Source organism: Copadichromis virginalis, linkage group LG17 (assembly GCF_057382275.1).
Source record: "Copadichromis virginalis isolate Kocher_CV1m ecotype Utaka linkage group LG17, C_Virginalis_male_GT1.1, whole genome shotgun sequence".
Classification (NCBI taxonomy): domain Eukaryota; kingdom Metazoa; phylum Chordata; class Actinopteri; order Cichliformes; family Cichlidae; genus Copadichromis; species Copadichromis virginalis.
Window position 1 is genome coordinate 11,329,295 of NC_140634.1, and position 15,748 is coordinate 11,345,042.

General features: G+C 42.2%; 1 protein-coding gene across 1 annotated transcript; it reads right to left on the minus strand.

Moving 5' to 3' along the window:
- Positions 1-4,098: 4,098 nt before the first annotated feature.
- LOC146689030 (uncharacterized) lies at positions 4,099-10,605 on the minus strand. Its single transcript, XM_085437476.1, has 2 exons — positions 10,370-10,605; positions 4,099-10,119 (listed from the first exon to the last, which is right to left on the minus strand). Exon 2 carries the CDS (start codon positions 9,874-9,876, stop codon positions 4,099-4,101), a length of 5,778 nt encoding a protein of 1,925 aa, XP_085293602.1. The 5' UTR covers positions 9,877-10,119; positions 10,370-10,605.
- Between the last annotated feature and the right edge of the window lie 5,143 nt (positions 10,606-15,748).

Genomic DNA, 15,748 nt, shown 5'->3' on the forward strand with positions numbered 1-15,748 from the left:
TGGTGGAAAAACTCATAATGGTGTATTTATAACGATATATGCATGTTTTCACATTTACATGAAAAAAATCATTATTTTTTTGTAATGTTACATCTGTTCAGTTGAACCGTTCACTACCAACAACATTAGTAAGGGAACCAGACAAACTGAAAAAAAGTGTTCAGTGTCTCATTTGCAGGCTGGATTTCATCAATAGAGTGAAAGCTATGTCTATAGGGACTTCCTGTTCTTCTCTGCTAGTCAGAAAATCAGAAGAAATACATTTGATACAAAAATGTCTCAGAACCTAAGGGGCAAGTGGTAAATATGTAATTCCTGCCTCTGCACTGACACTGTAGGATAGAATACTGCTTTGAAAAACAAAGAGTGGCCTTTTTCCCCAGGCCTGCACATGCTGTGATATTAATAAATGTCCTTGATCATTTCCCACAGTGGGATCTTGTTAACCTATGCACCGCACTTAATCAATCTTTAGAAAAACAAACTATGCCACCATGTAAGTACTTTACCTTAAAATATACTGCAAGACTGTGCATTTTTTATCTTAACACACACGCACACATAGAATATAGTTGATAGAAGGATAATGTTAGATTTTCTTAATATACTATATATACATACAGTGTTGGGGAGTAACGGAATACATGTACCGCCGTTACGTATTTAAAATACAAAATATGAGTAACTGTATTCCGTTACAGTTACCATTTAAAAAGGTGGTATTCAGAATACAGTTACTTTGTTGAAATAAATGGATTACACTGCGGTACTTTCCCGTTTCATTTTGTCACGGGTCAGGACTCGCTCTCTCTCTCTCTGCGACTGTGTGTTTCCTGGGTGAGAGAGCGCCTTTTCGTTGTTGTTGTTGTTGTTGTGCTAAGCTAACAGGCAGAATGCTACAAGCATAGCTCTAAAGAATGTAGCATCATGGCCAGTGTAGTCCGTATTGCAGGGAGAATGGACTGCCATACACGTTATGGGTCTGTGAGCGCGAGGAGGGAGAGAGAAAAAGGGGAGTGGAAAGGTACGAGTTGTCATCGAGCAAAAACGGGAGCTGGAAGCATGTAAATATAATAATAACCACTTCAGCCAAGAAGAGAGCCTGACAAGCCCAGTTGTAAGTAAGCTATTAAGACTCGACTGTACGCTGTGTTCGTGTTTTCCTCCGAAAACAATAAGTTCCGTTGGAGCAGCCTTTCAACGCCTCTCTCTGTCTCTCGCAAGAAAAGTTGACCCACACAACAAAGTAAAGCTAGTTTTCGGCTACGAGCCGACAGGGACCCCGCTGTATTAGCCAGAGGTCCCTTTACTACAGTTCGGAGACGCGGACCTTCAGTAATAGTAATAAATCACACAGCAATAGTACATTCACGTTGTTGTAAAAAGCATGATGATATATTAAGTAATCCAAAGTATTCAGAATGCGTTACTGTCATTGAGTAACGTAACGGAATACGTTACAGAATACATTTTGGGGCATGTATTCTGTATTCTGTAATGGAATACATTTTAAAAGTAACCTTCCCAACACTGTGTGTGTGTGTGTGTGTGTGTGTGTGTGTGTGTGTGTGTGTGTGTGTGTGTGTGTGTATATATATATATATATATATATATATATGTATGTATGTATGTATGTGTGTGTGTGTGTGTGTGTGTGTGTGTGTGTGTGTGTGCGTAGCTAATACTAGCAGCTGTCTACTCTAGATTAAACTCTACCTGGGTTTACTTGCTCAGGTGGGAGCTGAGAAGTTTTTATTTCTATTAAAAAATGAAAAAAACATTTTGAGTAGGTTTACACTTTGTTTTTAGCTCATGCATTTTCTAGATGTCTATCAAGGAGATGTTCATCTAAGGGATGACAATGGGCACACTAATTAGTAAGGAAACCTTTGTCAACATTTAGAGTTGGTAAAATTAACAAAAAGTATTTTTTCAATTCATAAACTCATTACATTAATAAACATAAGTAATAACAAACTAAAACTATTTGTCAGCTACCAATAATTAGGCTTTTATTTATTGTTAACAATAGGTATATTTAATTATTGATGGATACACACATACACACACATACATTTGCTGTTAGAAACTATTTTTATGTACTGCACCACATGCATTGCCTACAACTTGATTACTGAGCTATTACAGCACTCATGACCTTAAGCAGATTAGATGGAATAAATGCATTTTTGTATAGAGAGCATTTCCATTTAACAGCACTCAGGTCTGCTTGTAAAAATGCAGCTTACTGTGGGTCATCGCACCCAGCTCCGTGGGAAGAAATCTAACCAAAGTGATGATTAAAAAAAAGAAAGAAAAGGAAAAGAAAAGGAGGAGGATTGGTTCCTTCTGACTGAACTCACAGTGATATATTCATCAATAGTGCTGAAACCATGCAAGCAAGGCCGCAGATAGTTTAGCTGTTCTATTCTTGGCAAGGCAGATAGTGCCCCTCTTGTTAAATTCATCTGTCAATGCTATTGGAGAAGAAGATAAGAAGTGGAGTGACCCCACATGGAATCAGTCAAACTCATATCGATCACTCTTGCCTTCATTTCAGCTGGATGGTTAAAAATGATTAGAGTTCCGGAACTGAAGTTAATTCTCGGGGATTGGCTCTCTATAACAAGAATCTGACATAATCGTTGCAAATGATCTCGCACTCTCATGCTATCAAATCCAGCTCCCCTCACAGGCAGAAGTTTAATCAAGGACTATTTATCATTGTTTAAGATTTGCATTACCCCTGTCTGCTAAAGTCTGACACTGTGTGTCCAGGCAAGGATACTGCTATGACTTTTTTGTCCACCCACTGGAAGTAAAATGATTGATTAAAATGTGGTTTTAATGTCAAAGGCTCTGTCAGCAGCACGCTGCTAAGAAATGGGGGAAAAAGATTACTTTCTTGTGTAGAGTAAACTGCAAATGACTGTTGAAGATGACCCTCCACTGAATGAAAAAAATGTTAGTTGACAGTGTTACAGTGAAACATGGGTATCTGGAGCTGTTCAAATATTTTGCAGATCCCCTGACTAGAACTGAATGAAAGTCAATGAAAAACAAAAAAGCCCAATTATCTGTTCCAGTTCTGTTTCTTCCTCCAGTGTAGTACTCCACAGGTCTCGGCACTGGAGTTGTCATAGCTGCTCTTGGATGTTCACAAAAAAGGATGACTGCAATGATTCACCTCACTTAGTAGCAAAAACAAATGTGAGTCTCTTCAAATGTCATAGTGTGGAACTCAGCACTCACCACTACTGTCATGGTCCGCGGCCCGGTGTCCAAGGAGCTGATGGAATGCCCTCGCCCACGGGTGTGGCTGTCGACTCCACACCTGCATCCCATCCCAGGCAATCATCAGGTGAACTATTTAACCCAGCTCAGTGTTTTGAGCCCTCACCTGCCTGTCCTCCTGCCTGCCTGGAGTTCAGATCACCACCGGTCTTCATCTCCTCTGTTTTCCCTGGAGCTCTCCCGCGTGAACACCTTTCTCATATCACCACTCTGAAGACCGATGGGCGTTGTCAACAGGTTTACTGACATTCAAAAGGGTAAAACTAGAAACAAGACAAAAAATACAGTCAAGACATACATAAGCGTAGCATAACATACATTTATACACCGCAATACTAATACACAGCATACATCTAATTATATAAACTTTTAAACAACTACTGAGGCTATCTCAGACGACCTCCGACGGATAGCTAGCTTAGCACCGAGATTAGCTTTACGGTCAAATACTGCGCTAGCGGCAACATAATGTACAAAAACAAGTTGTAATTTAACTTTAAGTACATACCGGCGATACAACCGTAAACCAAAGATGTAGACAGTAAATTTTCCGACAGGACACCATAAGCCGTGTGCCGATATGTCTCTCTTTCTTTCGCTCGCTTGCTTTCCTTGAGCTGACTTCCTGTTCAATAAAGTTGTTTCAAAACAAACCATTTCTACGGTGCATTACTTGAAACGACCACAGAGGGCGCTAAAACACATAATAACTAACAACGTACTGGGAATAATATTTTAGTGATACAGAACACTCCCCGCCTGGCGTGAATAACGCCACGATTAAACGTTGAAGAAAACAACACGTTAAGAAGGCACCAAGGGTACGATCTCTGAGATAGGTCTGGTCAACACCTTTGTACCATCTGATTTAACTACCTTAATTTCCACGGTACGTATTTTACCATCTTTACTTGGGAACACCTTAGTTATGAGACCAAGAGACCACTCATTTCTTGGCACTCGACTGTCTTTGAGTACCACAACACTTCCTAAGCTCACGTTAGGCTGGCTAGACTGCCATTTGCGGCGTGGCTGTAGGGTAGGGAGAAACTCTTTCCTCCATTTGTCCCAGAAGATGTTCGACAGGTGCTGAACCTGGCGCCACTGATGTTTGTAGAGGTCTGATGCTGTGAATTTTTCAGCTGGAGCCTGAAGGGGTGCTACCTTTTGAGTCAGGAGAACAGCTGGAGTCAAGATAAAGGGGTCACTTGGGTCTGATGAAACCGGGACGAGGGGTCTACAGTTTATGATAGCAGCCACCTCTGCCATGAAGGTGACGAGAACCTCATGAGTGAGTTTAGTGGTCTTAAGCTGAAAAAACATAGAGTCCAATATTCTCCGTGCTAAACCTATCATTCTCTCCCATGCTCCGCTGAAATGGGAGGCATGAGGTGGGTTAAAAGTCCATTTACATCCATGTTCTTTTAAGAAGGTGTGCACAGCTGTGTTGTCCAAGTTTGAAGGGATTTTCAGTTCTTTACATGCACTTACAAAATTGGTGCCTCGATCAGAGCGAACAGTTTTCACTGGTCCCCTCACGGCCAGAAATCGTCGGAATGCATTAATGAAGCTAGATGTATCAAGTGACTCTACCACTTCAATGTGAACTGCTCTAATACTCAAACAAGTGAATATGACAGCCCACCTTTTATTCTGGTTGACGCTTCCTCTTGTACGTCGTGAAGACACAAACCACGGACCAAACACATCTAAGCCCACATTCGTGAACGGGGGATCCGTTGTGAGACGGTCTGGAGGGAGGTTTGACATTTTCTGTGTGCTCAAAGGGGCACGAAGTCTTTTGCAGGTAACACAATGATAGATGATTGTGCTCACTTTTCTTTTACCGCCCACTATCCACCATCCTGTGGAGCGAACGGCTCCTTCTGTGAAAAGGCGACCTTGATGCTGGGTCTGCTCGTGGTAGTGCTTTATGAGAAGCGCTGCAACATGGTGGTGGCCAGGAACTATGAGAGGGTTTTTCTCACCTTGGCTAATGTTTGAGTCTCTGATGCGACCACCTACTCTAAGGAGTCCTTCTTTGTCCAGATAGGGGTCTAAGGTTTTGAGATGACTGGTTTTGGGTAGTTTTCCATGTTTTTGCACACACTTGATTTCTTCAGCATACACGTCCTGCTGTACTGCTCGAATGACAAGGTTCTGAGCTTGCTTTAACTCATCCACAGTAAGTTCCGTTTCACAGTAATGCCAGCCATTACAGTGATTGGCTTTGCCTGGTGGTGATTTGAAGTTGTGGATGACATGTATTAGTCTAGAAAGAGCACGTGTGAGGGATTTCCAGGTAGAAAACTTGGTGAATCTGTCTGAGCCCAGTTCTTTAGTTGAGGCTGTTGTTTTGAGTGCGGTTACCTGAGGTCTTACATCTGCGTCCATGTTGGGTTCTACAAGGTCATAGGAGTCATTCGGAGAATTCTGAATCTGATGTAAAAGGTCAGGGCCGGTGAGCCAGTTACTAAGTGGCAGCTGGAATGCAGGAACAGAACGAGTGGCGTGATCTGCAGGGTTCTGACTGCTAGCTACATAGTGCCACTGGCATGGCTGAGAAGATCTGCGGATTCTAGTCACACGATTACTGACATAGACATAAAATCTTCTAGACTCGTTGTAGATGTAACCTAGGACTACTTTACTGTCTGTGTAGAAAGTAGTGTGATCTAGTTTACAGTCAAGTTCATCTGAGATAAGATCTGCGAGCTCAACCGCTAAAACGGCAGCACTAAGCTCTAATCTTGGAATAGTCTGATCTGGGCGTGGTGCTAGCTTAGCCTTACCCATTACAAAGCCTACTTGACTGTGTCCTTCTGCATCTGTCACTTTTAAATAGGCCACTGCAGCTATGGCTTTGGTAGATGCGTCTGAAAAAACACACAACTCTTTTTTCACGGCTGTTGAAGGGGAAATGTCTGTGTATGCTCTGGGAATGGTCATGTTAGGCAAGTCTTTGAGTGAGTCTTTCCACTGTGTCCAAGACTCTTCCATTTCGGGAGGGAGTGGAGCATCCCAGTCCCCATTTTCAGCTGTAAGTTCGCGTAGAATCGACTTCACCTGTATGGTGACTGGTGCTACAAAACCCAGCGGATCATAGAGACTGTTTATTGTTGATAGAACACCTCGTCTGGTAAAGGGTTTTGACTCATCAGATACTTCAAAGGTGAAGCGGTCTTTACTTAGGTCCCAGAGGAGACCTAGGCTACGCTGCATGGGCACCGAATCACTTTCGAAGTCCAGGTTTTTTAGATTTTTGGCATGATCTTGAGTCGGGAATGCCTCTAGTACTTCCTTCCTGTTTGCTGCTATTTTATGCAGTCTTAAGTTTGAGTTTGCAAGTGCGTCTCGGGTTCTTTGGAGTAGAGATATGGCTTTTTCAACAGTAGGTAGAGATTTCAGTCCGTCATCAACGTAGAAGTCACGCATGACAAACTGCTTCACATCTGCATCGCAGTCCGGTTCGACGCGTTGGACAGACTGGTGCAGGCCATATATGGCTACTGCTGGCGATGGGCTGTTCCCAAAGACGTGGACCGTCATTCTGTACTCCACAACTTCTTTGGAAATGTCGTTGTCACGGAACCACAAGAAGCGTAAGTAGTTCCTGTCTTGCTCTCGCACGTTGAAACAGTAAAACATCTGTTCGATGTCTGCTGTGAAGGCAACGGCTTCTTTTCTGAAGCGTATTAGGACCCCAAGCAATGAGTTATTAAAATCTGGTCCTGTTAACAGAACGTCATTCAGGGATACGCCTTCATACTTGGCGCTGCTGTCGAAGACGACCCTGATCTGCGTGGGTTTACAGGGATGGTAGACACCGAATAATGGCAGATACCAACATTCCTCATCCTCTTTTAGTGTAGGGGCGATCTCTGCATGTTTGTTTTGGAATATTTTGTCCATGAAGGTGATGAAATGTTCCTTCATCTCTTTCTTCTTTTCAAAGGTGCGAAGAAGAGACATTAGGCGATTCAGGGCCTGTGGTCTGTTGTTAGGGAGCTTTCGGCGTGGATTTTTAAATGGTAAAGGAGCTGTCCAACTGTTATCTGTGTCTTTTGTTAGTCCTTCCTCCATTATTTTTAAGAAGGCATTGTCCTGGATGGAAGGTGAGATGTAGTTGTCATTTCTGGTTTGTTTGAACACATTACATCCTAAATGATCAGGTTCACAAGCACTGTCTGCCAGCTGGGAGCTGAAGTTGAGTGGAACTTGTATCCCACAATGTTTCTCTTTTATGTTGAAAACATTAGGACATGGCTCGAATGCTGTGGGACGTCCCCTTTCAGTTGCATTTGTGAACAGAGTCCTTACTGCAGGAGTTCTGTGGACGTCACCTAAACACACGTTTCCTACTATGACCCATCCTAGGTCCAATTTTTGAGCATAGGGTGCGTTGTTAGGGCCACTTATCTGTTTGCGGACTTTGTGAGCTCTAATGACATCCCGTCCAAGAAGCATTAGTATGGGGGCGTTAGAGTCCAAGGCAGGAATGAGGTGAGCCACTGACTTTAGATGGCTGTGGTGTCTAGCTGCACTGGGTGTGGGGATCTCGTCTCTGTCATTTGGGATATTTTTGCACTCAATTAGGCTAGGCAGTGAGATGTGGACTGAACCATCTAAAGCTGCCACTACATAACCTGTAGCTCTTCTACCCATTGTCTCTTTGGTACCTGCACATGTCTTAAGCGAGTAAGGGGAACTAGGGCCGCAGTCATTAAACAACTCGAAGAACTCCGGACGTACTAGTGATCTGTTACTTTGTTCATCATGGATGGCATAAAGCCTTACTGCTTGATGTGGGTGGCCTGCTGGGTAGACATTCACGAGACAGATTTTAGAACATGAAGTGCCTGCTTCATTCACACCACAAACCTGAGTGCATTTAGAAGTGATCTCCTCTGATTCAGTGGTGTCAGGCTCCCCGCCATGCTCTGCTGCTGGTTCGGTTTCTTTTAGCCAGGGAGCTGGTCCTGGGTGGAGAGCCGTGCAGTGCTTCTCATCGTTGCACTCGGAACACTGTACCTTGGCTTTACAGTTCTTTGCTATGTGTGAAGATGAAGCACAGCACCTGAAGCAAAAGTCATTTTCTTTTAAGAACATTTTCCTATCTAACAGTGTTTTCATGCGAAATGCTCTGCACACTGCGAGAGGATGGGCTTTCTTGTGAATTGGACAAATCTTTTCACCATGTACAGTTTTGTTTGGGAACCTCTGTGTGTCTGAACTAGTGCGAGAGATGACATCAGTTTTGTGCACAGAAATCTCTTTTTGTCTGTTTGCCCTCCAAGATAGTTTGTCTGGTCTGGGTGCATCAGGTGATGGTGTGAGGTTAAAGCTGGGGTCGTTTCTAGCATCAGCTTCTTGTGCAACAAAGTCTACTAGAACACTAAATGGTGGGAAGGAGACACATTTTGTGCGTTTGTAGTTGGCTCCTACCGTAATCCACCTTTCTTGCAGGTAGAAGGGAAGTTTTTGGATGATTGGATTTACTCCTCTTGCTGTATCTAGGAACGCGAGACCAGGGAGGTCTCCTTCAGCTTTAGCGCACTGCACTTCCATGAGCAGGTCACTAAATTTTCTCAGTTTTGCAAAGTCTTTGGATGAGATTTTTGGGAATGCATCAATTCTTTTAAACAGTGCATCCTCGATCACTTCAGCTGAGCCATAACATTGTTCAAGTCTGTCCCATATCATGTTGAGGCCATTGACTGGGTTGTTGATGTGTATGGCTCTGAGTTGTTCTGCATGTTCAGCCGATTCCTTGCCAAGCCATTTTAACATCAAGTCCATTTCTTCACTTGCCGTTAGATCTAACCCGCTTATAGCATTTTCAAATGAGCGTTTCCAAGCTCTGAAGTTTTGGGGCTTGTCATTAAACTGGAGCAGCCCTGTTGCCACTATTTCACGACGAGCAAAGTATCTGATGAAGTCACTCACATTTGATTCTCTAGGCTCTTTGTATAAAGGCCTAGCATTATGGAAGCTAGATGCTGACACCTGATTTGACCAATTGGTACTGTAATTTTTATTAGCATGGGGAGAAGGGGAAATGACTGGAGTTTTTTGGCAACAGTCAGGATCATCTGTTAGACCAATTGGAATTTTTTGTGGGTCATTTTCCTTTTTAGGGCTTGGTGGCTGATCACAGGTGAGCTCTGATTTACTTTGTGTTACATTTTCATTTTGTGATTGTTGAAGAGCAGCATCATTTTCTTTTCTCACAAATGTAGATTGGCCAATGACATACTGTTTAGTTCGTTCTGCTGTTACTGAGGGACAGATGTTGCTGCGCGTTTCTGTCTGTGTGGCAGCAGCTGCTTCTAATGACTCTGCTTCAGCAATGGCTGAAGCTACATCTTTTTCATGCTGTAAATATTCGATGGATGCCTCGACTTTAGCTTTTGCTACTTCTATTTGTGCTTTTTCTACCTTCAAATCCATTTCTTTAGCTGCGAAGCTGAGCCGTGCCTTGGCTGCCTCAGCTTTTGCTCTGGCTTTGGCTGCAGCAGAACCGGTAGAGGAGGCACACGAAGCTTCGGACCGGGTCTTGAGGGATGACGCCTTGCTGGACATGTTGGAGTTGATTAGACGACTGCTGGCTCACTGCTGTATGCCATGTTGCTCCCAGGCGCAGTAGTGGTCAGCTTCACTCTAGTGTGCGATGACTGCGTTATCTTTGTTCGTGCGGATGTCGCCGTTTTACTGTGCCGTTACGGGTGCATGTCTGATGCAAGGGCGTGAACACCTTTCTCATATCACCACTCTGAAGACCGATGGGCGTTGTCAACAGGTTTACTGACATTCAAAAGGGTAAAACTAGAAACAAGACAAAAAATACAGTCAAGACATACATAAGCGTAGCATAACATACATTTATACACCGCAATACTAATACACAGCATACGTCTAATTATATAAACTTTTAAACAACTACTGAGGCTATCTCAGACGACCTCCGACATCGCGGATAGCTAGCTTAGCACCGAGATTAGCTTTACGGTCAAATACTGCGCTAGCGGCAACATAATGTACAAAAACAAGTTGTAATTTAACTTTAAGTACATACCGGCGATACAACCGTAAACCAAAGATGTAGACAGTAAATTTTCCGACAGGACACCATAAGCCGTGTGCCGATATGTCTCTCTTTCTTTCGCTCGCTTGCTTTCCTTGAGCTGACTTCCTGTTCAATAAAGTTGTTTCAAAACAAACCATTTCTACGGTGCATTACTTGAAACGACCACAGAGGGCGCTAAAACACATAATAACTAACAACGTACTGGGAATAATATTTTAGTGATACAGAACAGTCTTCTTCCTCATCCATTTGCTCCAGAGGGGCTCTGCCTTTGTCATCAGGTGTAGTGTTTCCAGTTAGCATGAGTAGTTTCACCTGTGTTTACCTAGTTTTTCATGTCCAGAAGTATGTTGTATTAAAAAAGACTGTCCCCTGCAGTGTTCTCGTATCCACTCAAGCCCTTGGGGTCTTTTTCTTCCTTGTTAGTCTCTTGTGTTAGATTCTGTATCTCCCCTGCAGTGCTTTTTGTTTATATACCCTACCTTTTTCCCTTTGGTAGATGGGTAGGCTGCAGGTCTCCGTGCCCCTGATAAAGATAAGCAGAAGAAAATTGATGGAAGGATAGTTGGATATTAGAAAGTAAAAAAACAAAATAAACCTGCTTGAATAATGCATGAATCATCTATAATGGATGGCTCTGAGAAAGTTAACACCTATGTTGTCAGTTTAAGTGATTTCACCACCCTCAACTGATTCCCAAAAAGTTTGAACATTAACTAAATCACAGGTTTGCTAAGGAAAAAGTCAAGTCTAAAATAAGGTCAAATTGACTGTGATTTTTTTTGTCAACTAATGTTACTTTTTCCATTTTTAGATTCTTTGTTAGTTTGTCATGGATGACCATGTAAGGTCTAATCTGATCATTTAAACGATTTTCATACCAAAATAGATTTCAAATCAATTACACTAAGCCAGTGATGTTTAAAATAAGTCTCTGTGTCAAGTCATGTGACTCAGGTAGCAGAGCGTTGAGGGGCCTTTTAAAGAAATTAAACACAAAAGCTTGGGGTTATTGAAAAGTAGAAACAACGGTGTTGATGATGTAACAGTACTTTACTATTCAATGTGTTTTTTGTCAGCTAGTTTCTAGCTTTCTCCCAGTTTTTTTCAATTTTGTGTAATTCTGACGTGTCAAGACTAGGGCTGGGTATCGTCACTGATTTCTAGAATCGATTCAATTCCGATTCACAAGGTCCTGAATCGATTCGATCCACGATTCGATTTAATTCGATTCGATTCGATTTAAATCTGGGAAATTTTGACAGTCAGAAGTATAATTCAGATCAGAACATTTACATATTTTTGTATCTATAAAAAGGAAGCTGACACTCGCAAGACTTTATCCAAGGTGTGAGCATCACAGCAGAGGCCTTTGTGTCAAAGTAGCTGAAGATAAAACACAGAAAAACATGAAGGTGATTTTCCTGGCCTGGATTTTATAAAAATATTCTGCAGTACATCAAAAACGAAAGAAAACCATTAATTAATGAACATTACCTCTGACGTTACAGCGGTTTTATTAGAGACACGGCTAAGCATTTTGCATTTTGAATAATATTAAAAAGTTTAAATTTGTTCAGTATTGAACAGCAGAAATTAGGTTTTCTTTTCGGAAGAATGTAAAAGGGAAAAAAACAGCGGCTGACAGCCTGTAAGCAACAGTAGACTTGTGTGTAACAAGCAAGCGAATAATGAAGAAAGCGAAACTGTTCGAGAGAGGGGGGGGGGGGGAGAGAGGGGGAGGGAGAGAGAGAGAGCTGTGCATCGCAATGGAAGCAAAACAGAGTGAATTCATGACGATGTTTATGTGAAGCGTTTGGATCTTCTTTTGCTGCTGGTTCGGTCAATATTGTTTGGAGAGAGATCAAACTAACAGCTTTAGAATCAGCGCATAAAGGGCGTGAACACAAAGCGCCGACCCGGATCAGCGAGCTGTCGGCTTTCAGCCCCGACTGTGAGAAAGTCACATCTCACTGATTCTGATCCGCGGGTCGCGCTGTGTGTTTAAGTCTATGTGCAGAATCCCTGTACCTGCTCTCATTTACTGTTTGGTGGTTCTTGAAATTTTGTGAGATGTCACCAGAGATTCTGGCATTTCGGACAAAATAAATTTATATTAAAAAATCGATTCAGGATTTTAATGAATCGATTTTACGTTATCCAAGCCAGAATCGATTTTAATCGATGAATCGATTATAAAAACCCAGCCCTAGTCAAGACGTATACCTTAAATAACACTGGTAAGGTGTTCCTCTTAACCAAATATAGCACAGCAATGAATGAGGGCACAGCTTCAGTACTTTATGGGATGATAAGGCAGGCAGCTGAGAAATAACTAAGAAAGGAAAGCACTGGGCTGGCTGTAGGAAAACACAATGGCAGAGGCAGGGGGTTCTATCTGGCACTTCTGTCCTGTTTTGCCCATCAGTTCAAAGGCTGCATCCTCTGGCAGTCCATATTTCAAAACCTAGTATATCAGACCAGGTTGACAGACCTGTCCTCTACTAAAGGCTTTAAAATGGGAGGAAATTGCTGTACCTTTTTGCAGCTCATTGTGCAATGGCCACTTGTTTAATGGTGCATTCAGAAGGTCCTTGTCAACATGAGGAAGTCAGGAAATAAGTTGCCAAGTAACATTTATCAGGTCTTTGCATCCAGGATTTTAATCATTTAGTAGTAAATACATCACCTGTACTGCAAAGTATCAAAGCAAATGTCACAAATAAATCACATCTATCTAACTCTCTCTCTCTCACACACACACACACACACAGACACAGATGCTCATAATTTAAACTTGTGATTTTGCACCAATCTTCTGCATGTTGTCAGGCTGTTACAGTACAATTTGCAAATACTTCGCCTTTTTAATGACCGTTGCTTTCACTAACATATTAAATGTACTTCCATCAAAAGAACTCTATACCTGGGAGAAGTTTATGCAGGGGGGGGTGCTCAGTGTGAGGAAAAAAAAGAGAAAAAAATATACTTTCTCGTTATCCAATTCGATGTCCAGCTGGGCCACAAACCCACACTTTGCTCTTCTACTCAAAATAACAAAAGACAGCCTCTAAGCCTCCAGGCACCATTGGATGTGCTTTTTTTTTTTTTACATGTCCCAGTCCCTTTATCCTCACAGTATCTAAAAACCTAAAACTGCACTATGGAAAGATAAAGGTCGGGGACATTGGGTTTCAAATTCTTTGATGCTGCTATTAGAGTAGTTGTTCGAATACTTAATACTTAATGAATTTTCACATTTATTAAGTATGCTTAATAAATGTGAAAATTTAATGTTACACCAAACTGGGGAGAAAAAGAGATTTAAGCAAACTAAATTCTAGCCTGATCTTGTTCCAGAGGCATCACACACTTTAAATTTGGACAAAGCTGCTGGCATCACATACATGCACACAAGGTGTCCCATGGTCGATGTGCCATGACTCAGCAGCAACAGAGAAACAATTATTGGCGTCACCTTGGAACATAGTGCGGAGCTTTGCTTTTCAGTATGAAGGCTTAATGTTGCGATGTGGCATATTTTAATTGTAACTCTAATATTTTCATAAACTAAGTGCCTTTGGATTCCTTAACATAACTCCAATTAAAAGCAAAAGCAAGTAAAAATAAAGCAAAGCAGATTTCACCAACTTCCCAAACAAGACACAAATCCTGGTCTCCTGGCTGATAAACTCTTGATTTGCATAACAGCAGTGCTTGATGCCGTGGGATAAAGACATACTATCAGTTCTGGGTTCCTTTTTATTGTATTGTACACATAGTGAAGCACATGAAATGGTGACTTCTTTGAAATCCAGTGCTACTGATGGTTGTACCTTAATGGCATGTAATTGGTATCCCTACATTATTTCCAGTGGTTGTCATATTAAACAAATAAGGTGACAGGATGAGATGATTTGCTTTGACTCACCCAGGGCAAGAACAGCACAGTGTGAAGGGTGAACATAACATCACGAGTTGATATTCAGACAAAGTGATAGAGGCCGTACCCTAGCACCACCCCTGCGGGTCCTCTCAAGAGTCCCACTGACTTCTCTTGATAATAGTGTCAGCCGGTGATTGACATTTGCTAATTTCTCATTTTTGCTTTGCAAGTTTAAGGACAGTTTAAAGCTTGAGGCTCTAAGCAGGAGTCCATGTTAATGACAGTCCCTACTGGGACAAAACCAGTTCATTTAGACCCCGTCTAAATCATGCATCCTTGGCTCTGGTGAGTCTAATTGGGTAAGTAAATTTGACCGAAAATCATTGGAAAAAAGAATTTACTATGAGCATTAATGCTGAAACCCTCACGAGCTCTTTATGTCTACCATTTTTGCTACACAGGTAACAGTGAGTTGGTATATCATATTCTTTTATTACAGCTAAACGAAAAGAGAGCAACCATTTAAAATGAGCCATTGCCTCTGGTTATTTCACCAGTTTCAGTATTTGTGGCCATTTTCTCTAATTGTTGTAGTCAATTTAGGTACAGTACACCACTTAATTAGGATTAATTTGTTTTTGTTGCAAAAACCTTTTTCTGGCTTTAAATAACTGTCATTAAAGTTGTACCAAACCTGGCTAAACTCAGCTTTTAGCAAAGAAATAGATTCGATTCATTAGGACAAACATTCAAAAGAACTTCTTTATGAAAGAAAACTTTCCTTCAGGGGTGGGGTGCCCCCGGCCTCTCGGCCTGGGGCTCGGTCACTCAGGCACGGCTGGCTGCCGGCGGAGCTCACGGGCGCGTCACTGCAACTCCCCCTGGCTTCTGCTCCGCGGCTGCTGAGTGAGCCCTCATCTGGGACTCTCCTCAGCTCTTTCTGGGACAGTGGCGCGGCTGCCCCTCTGTTGGTCTTCCTTGGTCTCTTGTGTTCTGGGGGCCTCTGGATGTCTGGAGTTTTGATCTCCTCCATACCTGCTTCATGCCCTGGAGGACGGGGCTGTGGCCCCCCCACACCCTCTAGCAGATCATTACATGAAGGAACCTTTTAAAAAAACAAGCGCGTCCATGCTCACAGGTGTACACACGGGTGATCACACCCACAAACTACACCCTTTTTGGCTCCTACCTCAAAGCACACTGTGTTCTGTTGATCTTACGTGCTGCACAATAATGTTTAATATTTAGTATTTACTGTCATATTCCCATATATCATTGTGATGTTGTTTATTCTATTACTCTTGTTCTCTTCTGCTTGTTTTCTTTTTTCTTTCTCAGCAGGTGATCCAGGTGATCGATATATGCATTTTTTTTATTTTTCTTTTTTTTTCTGCTCATTCTGTTGGTTTTTGTCTTTTGCCCTTCTCCCCCGTCCCTCTTCTCAGCTGTTTCTCTTTCCCTCTTTCTTTCTCCCCTTCTTT

Coding starts and splice junctions, on each gene's coding strand:
- LOC146689030 (XM_085437476.1), bottom strand. CDS start 9,876: ATGTCCAGCAAGGCGTCATCCCTCAAGACCCGGTCCGAAGCTTCGTGT.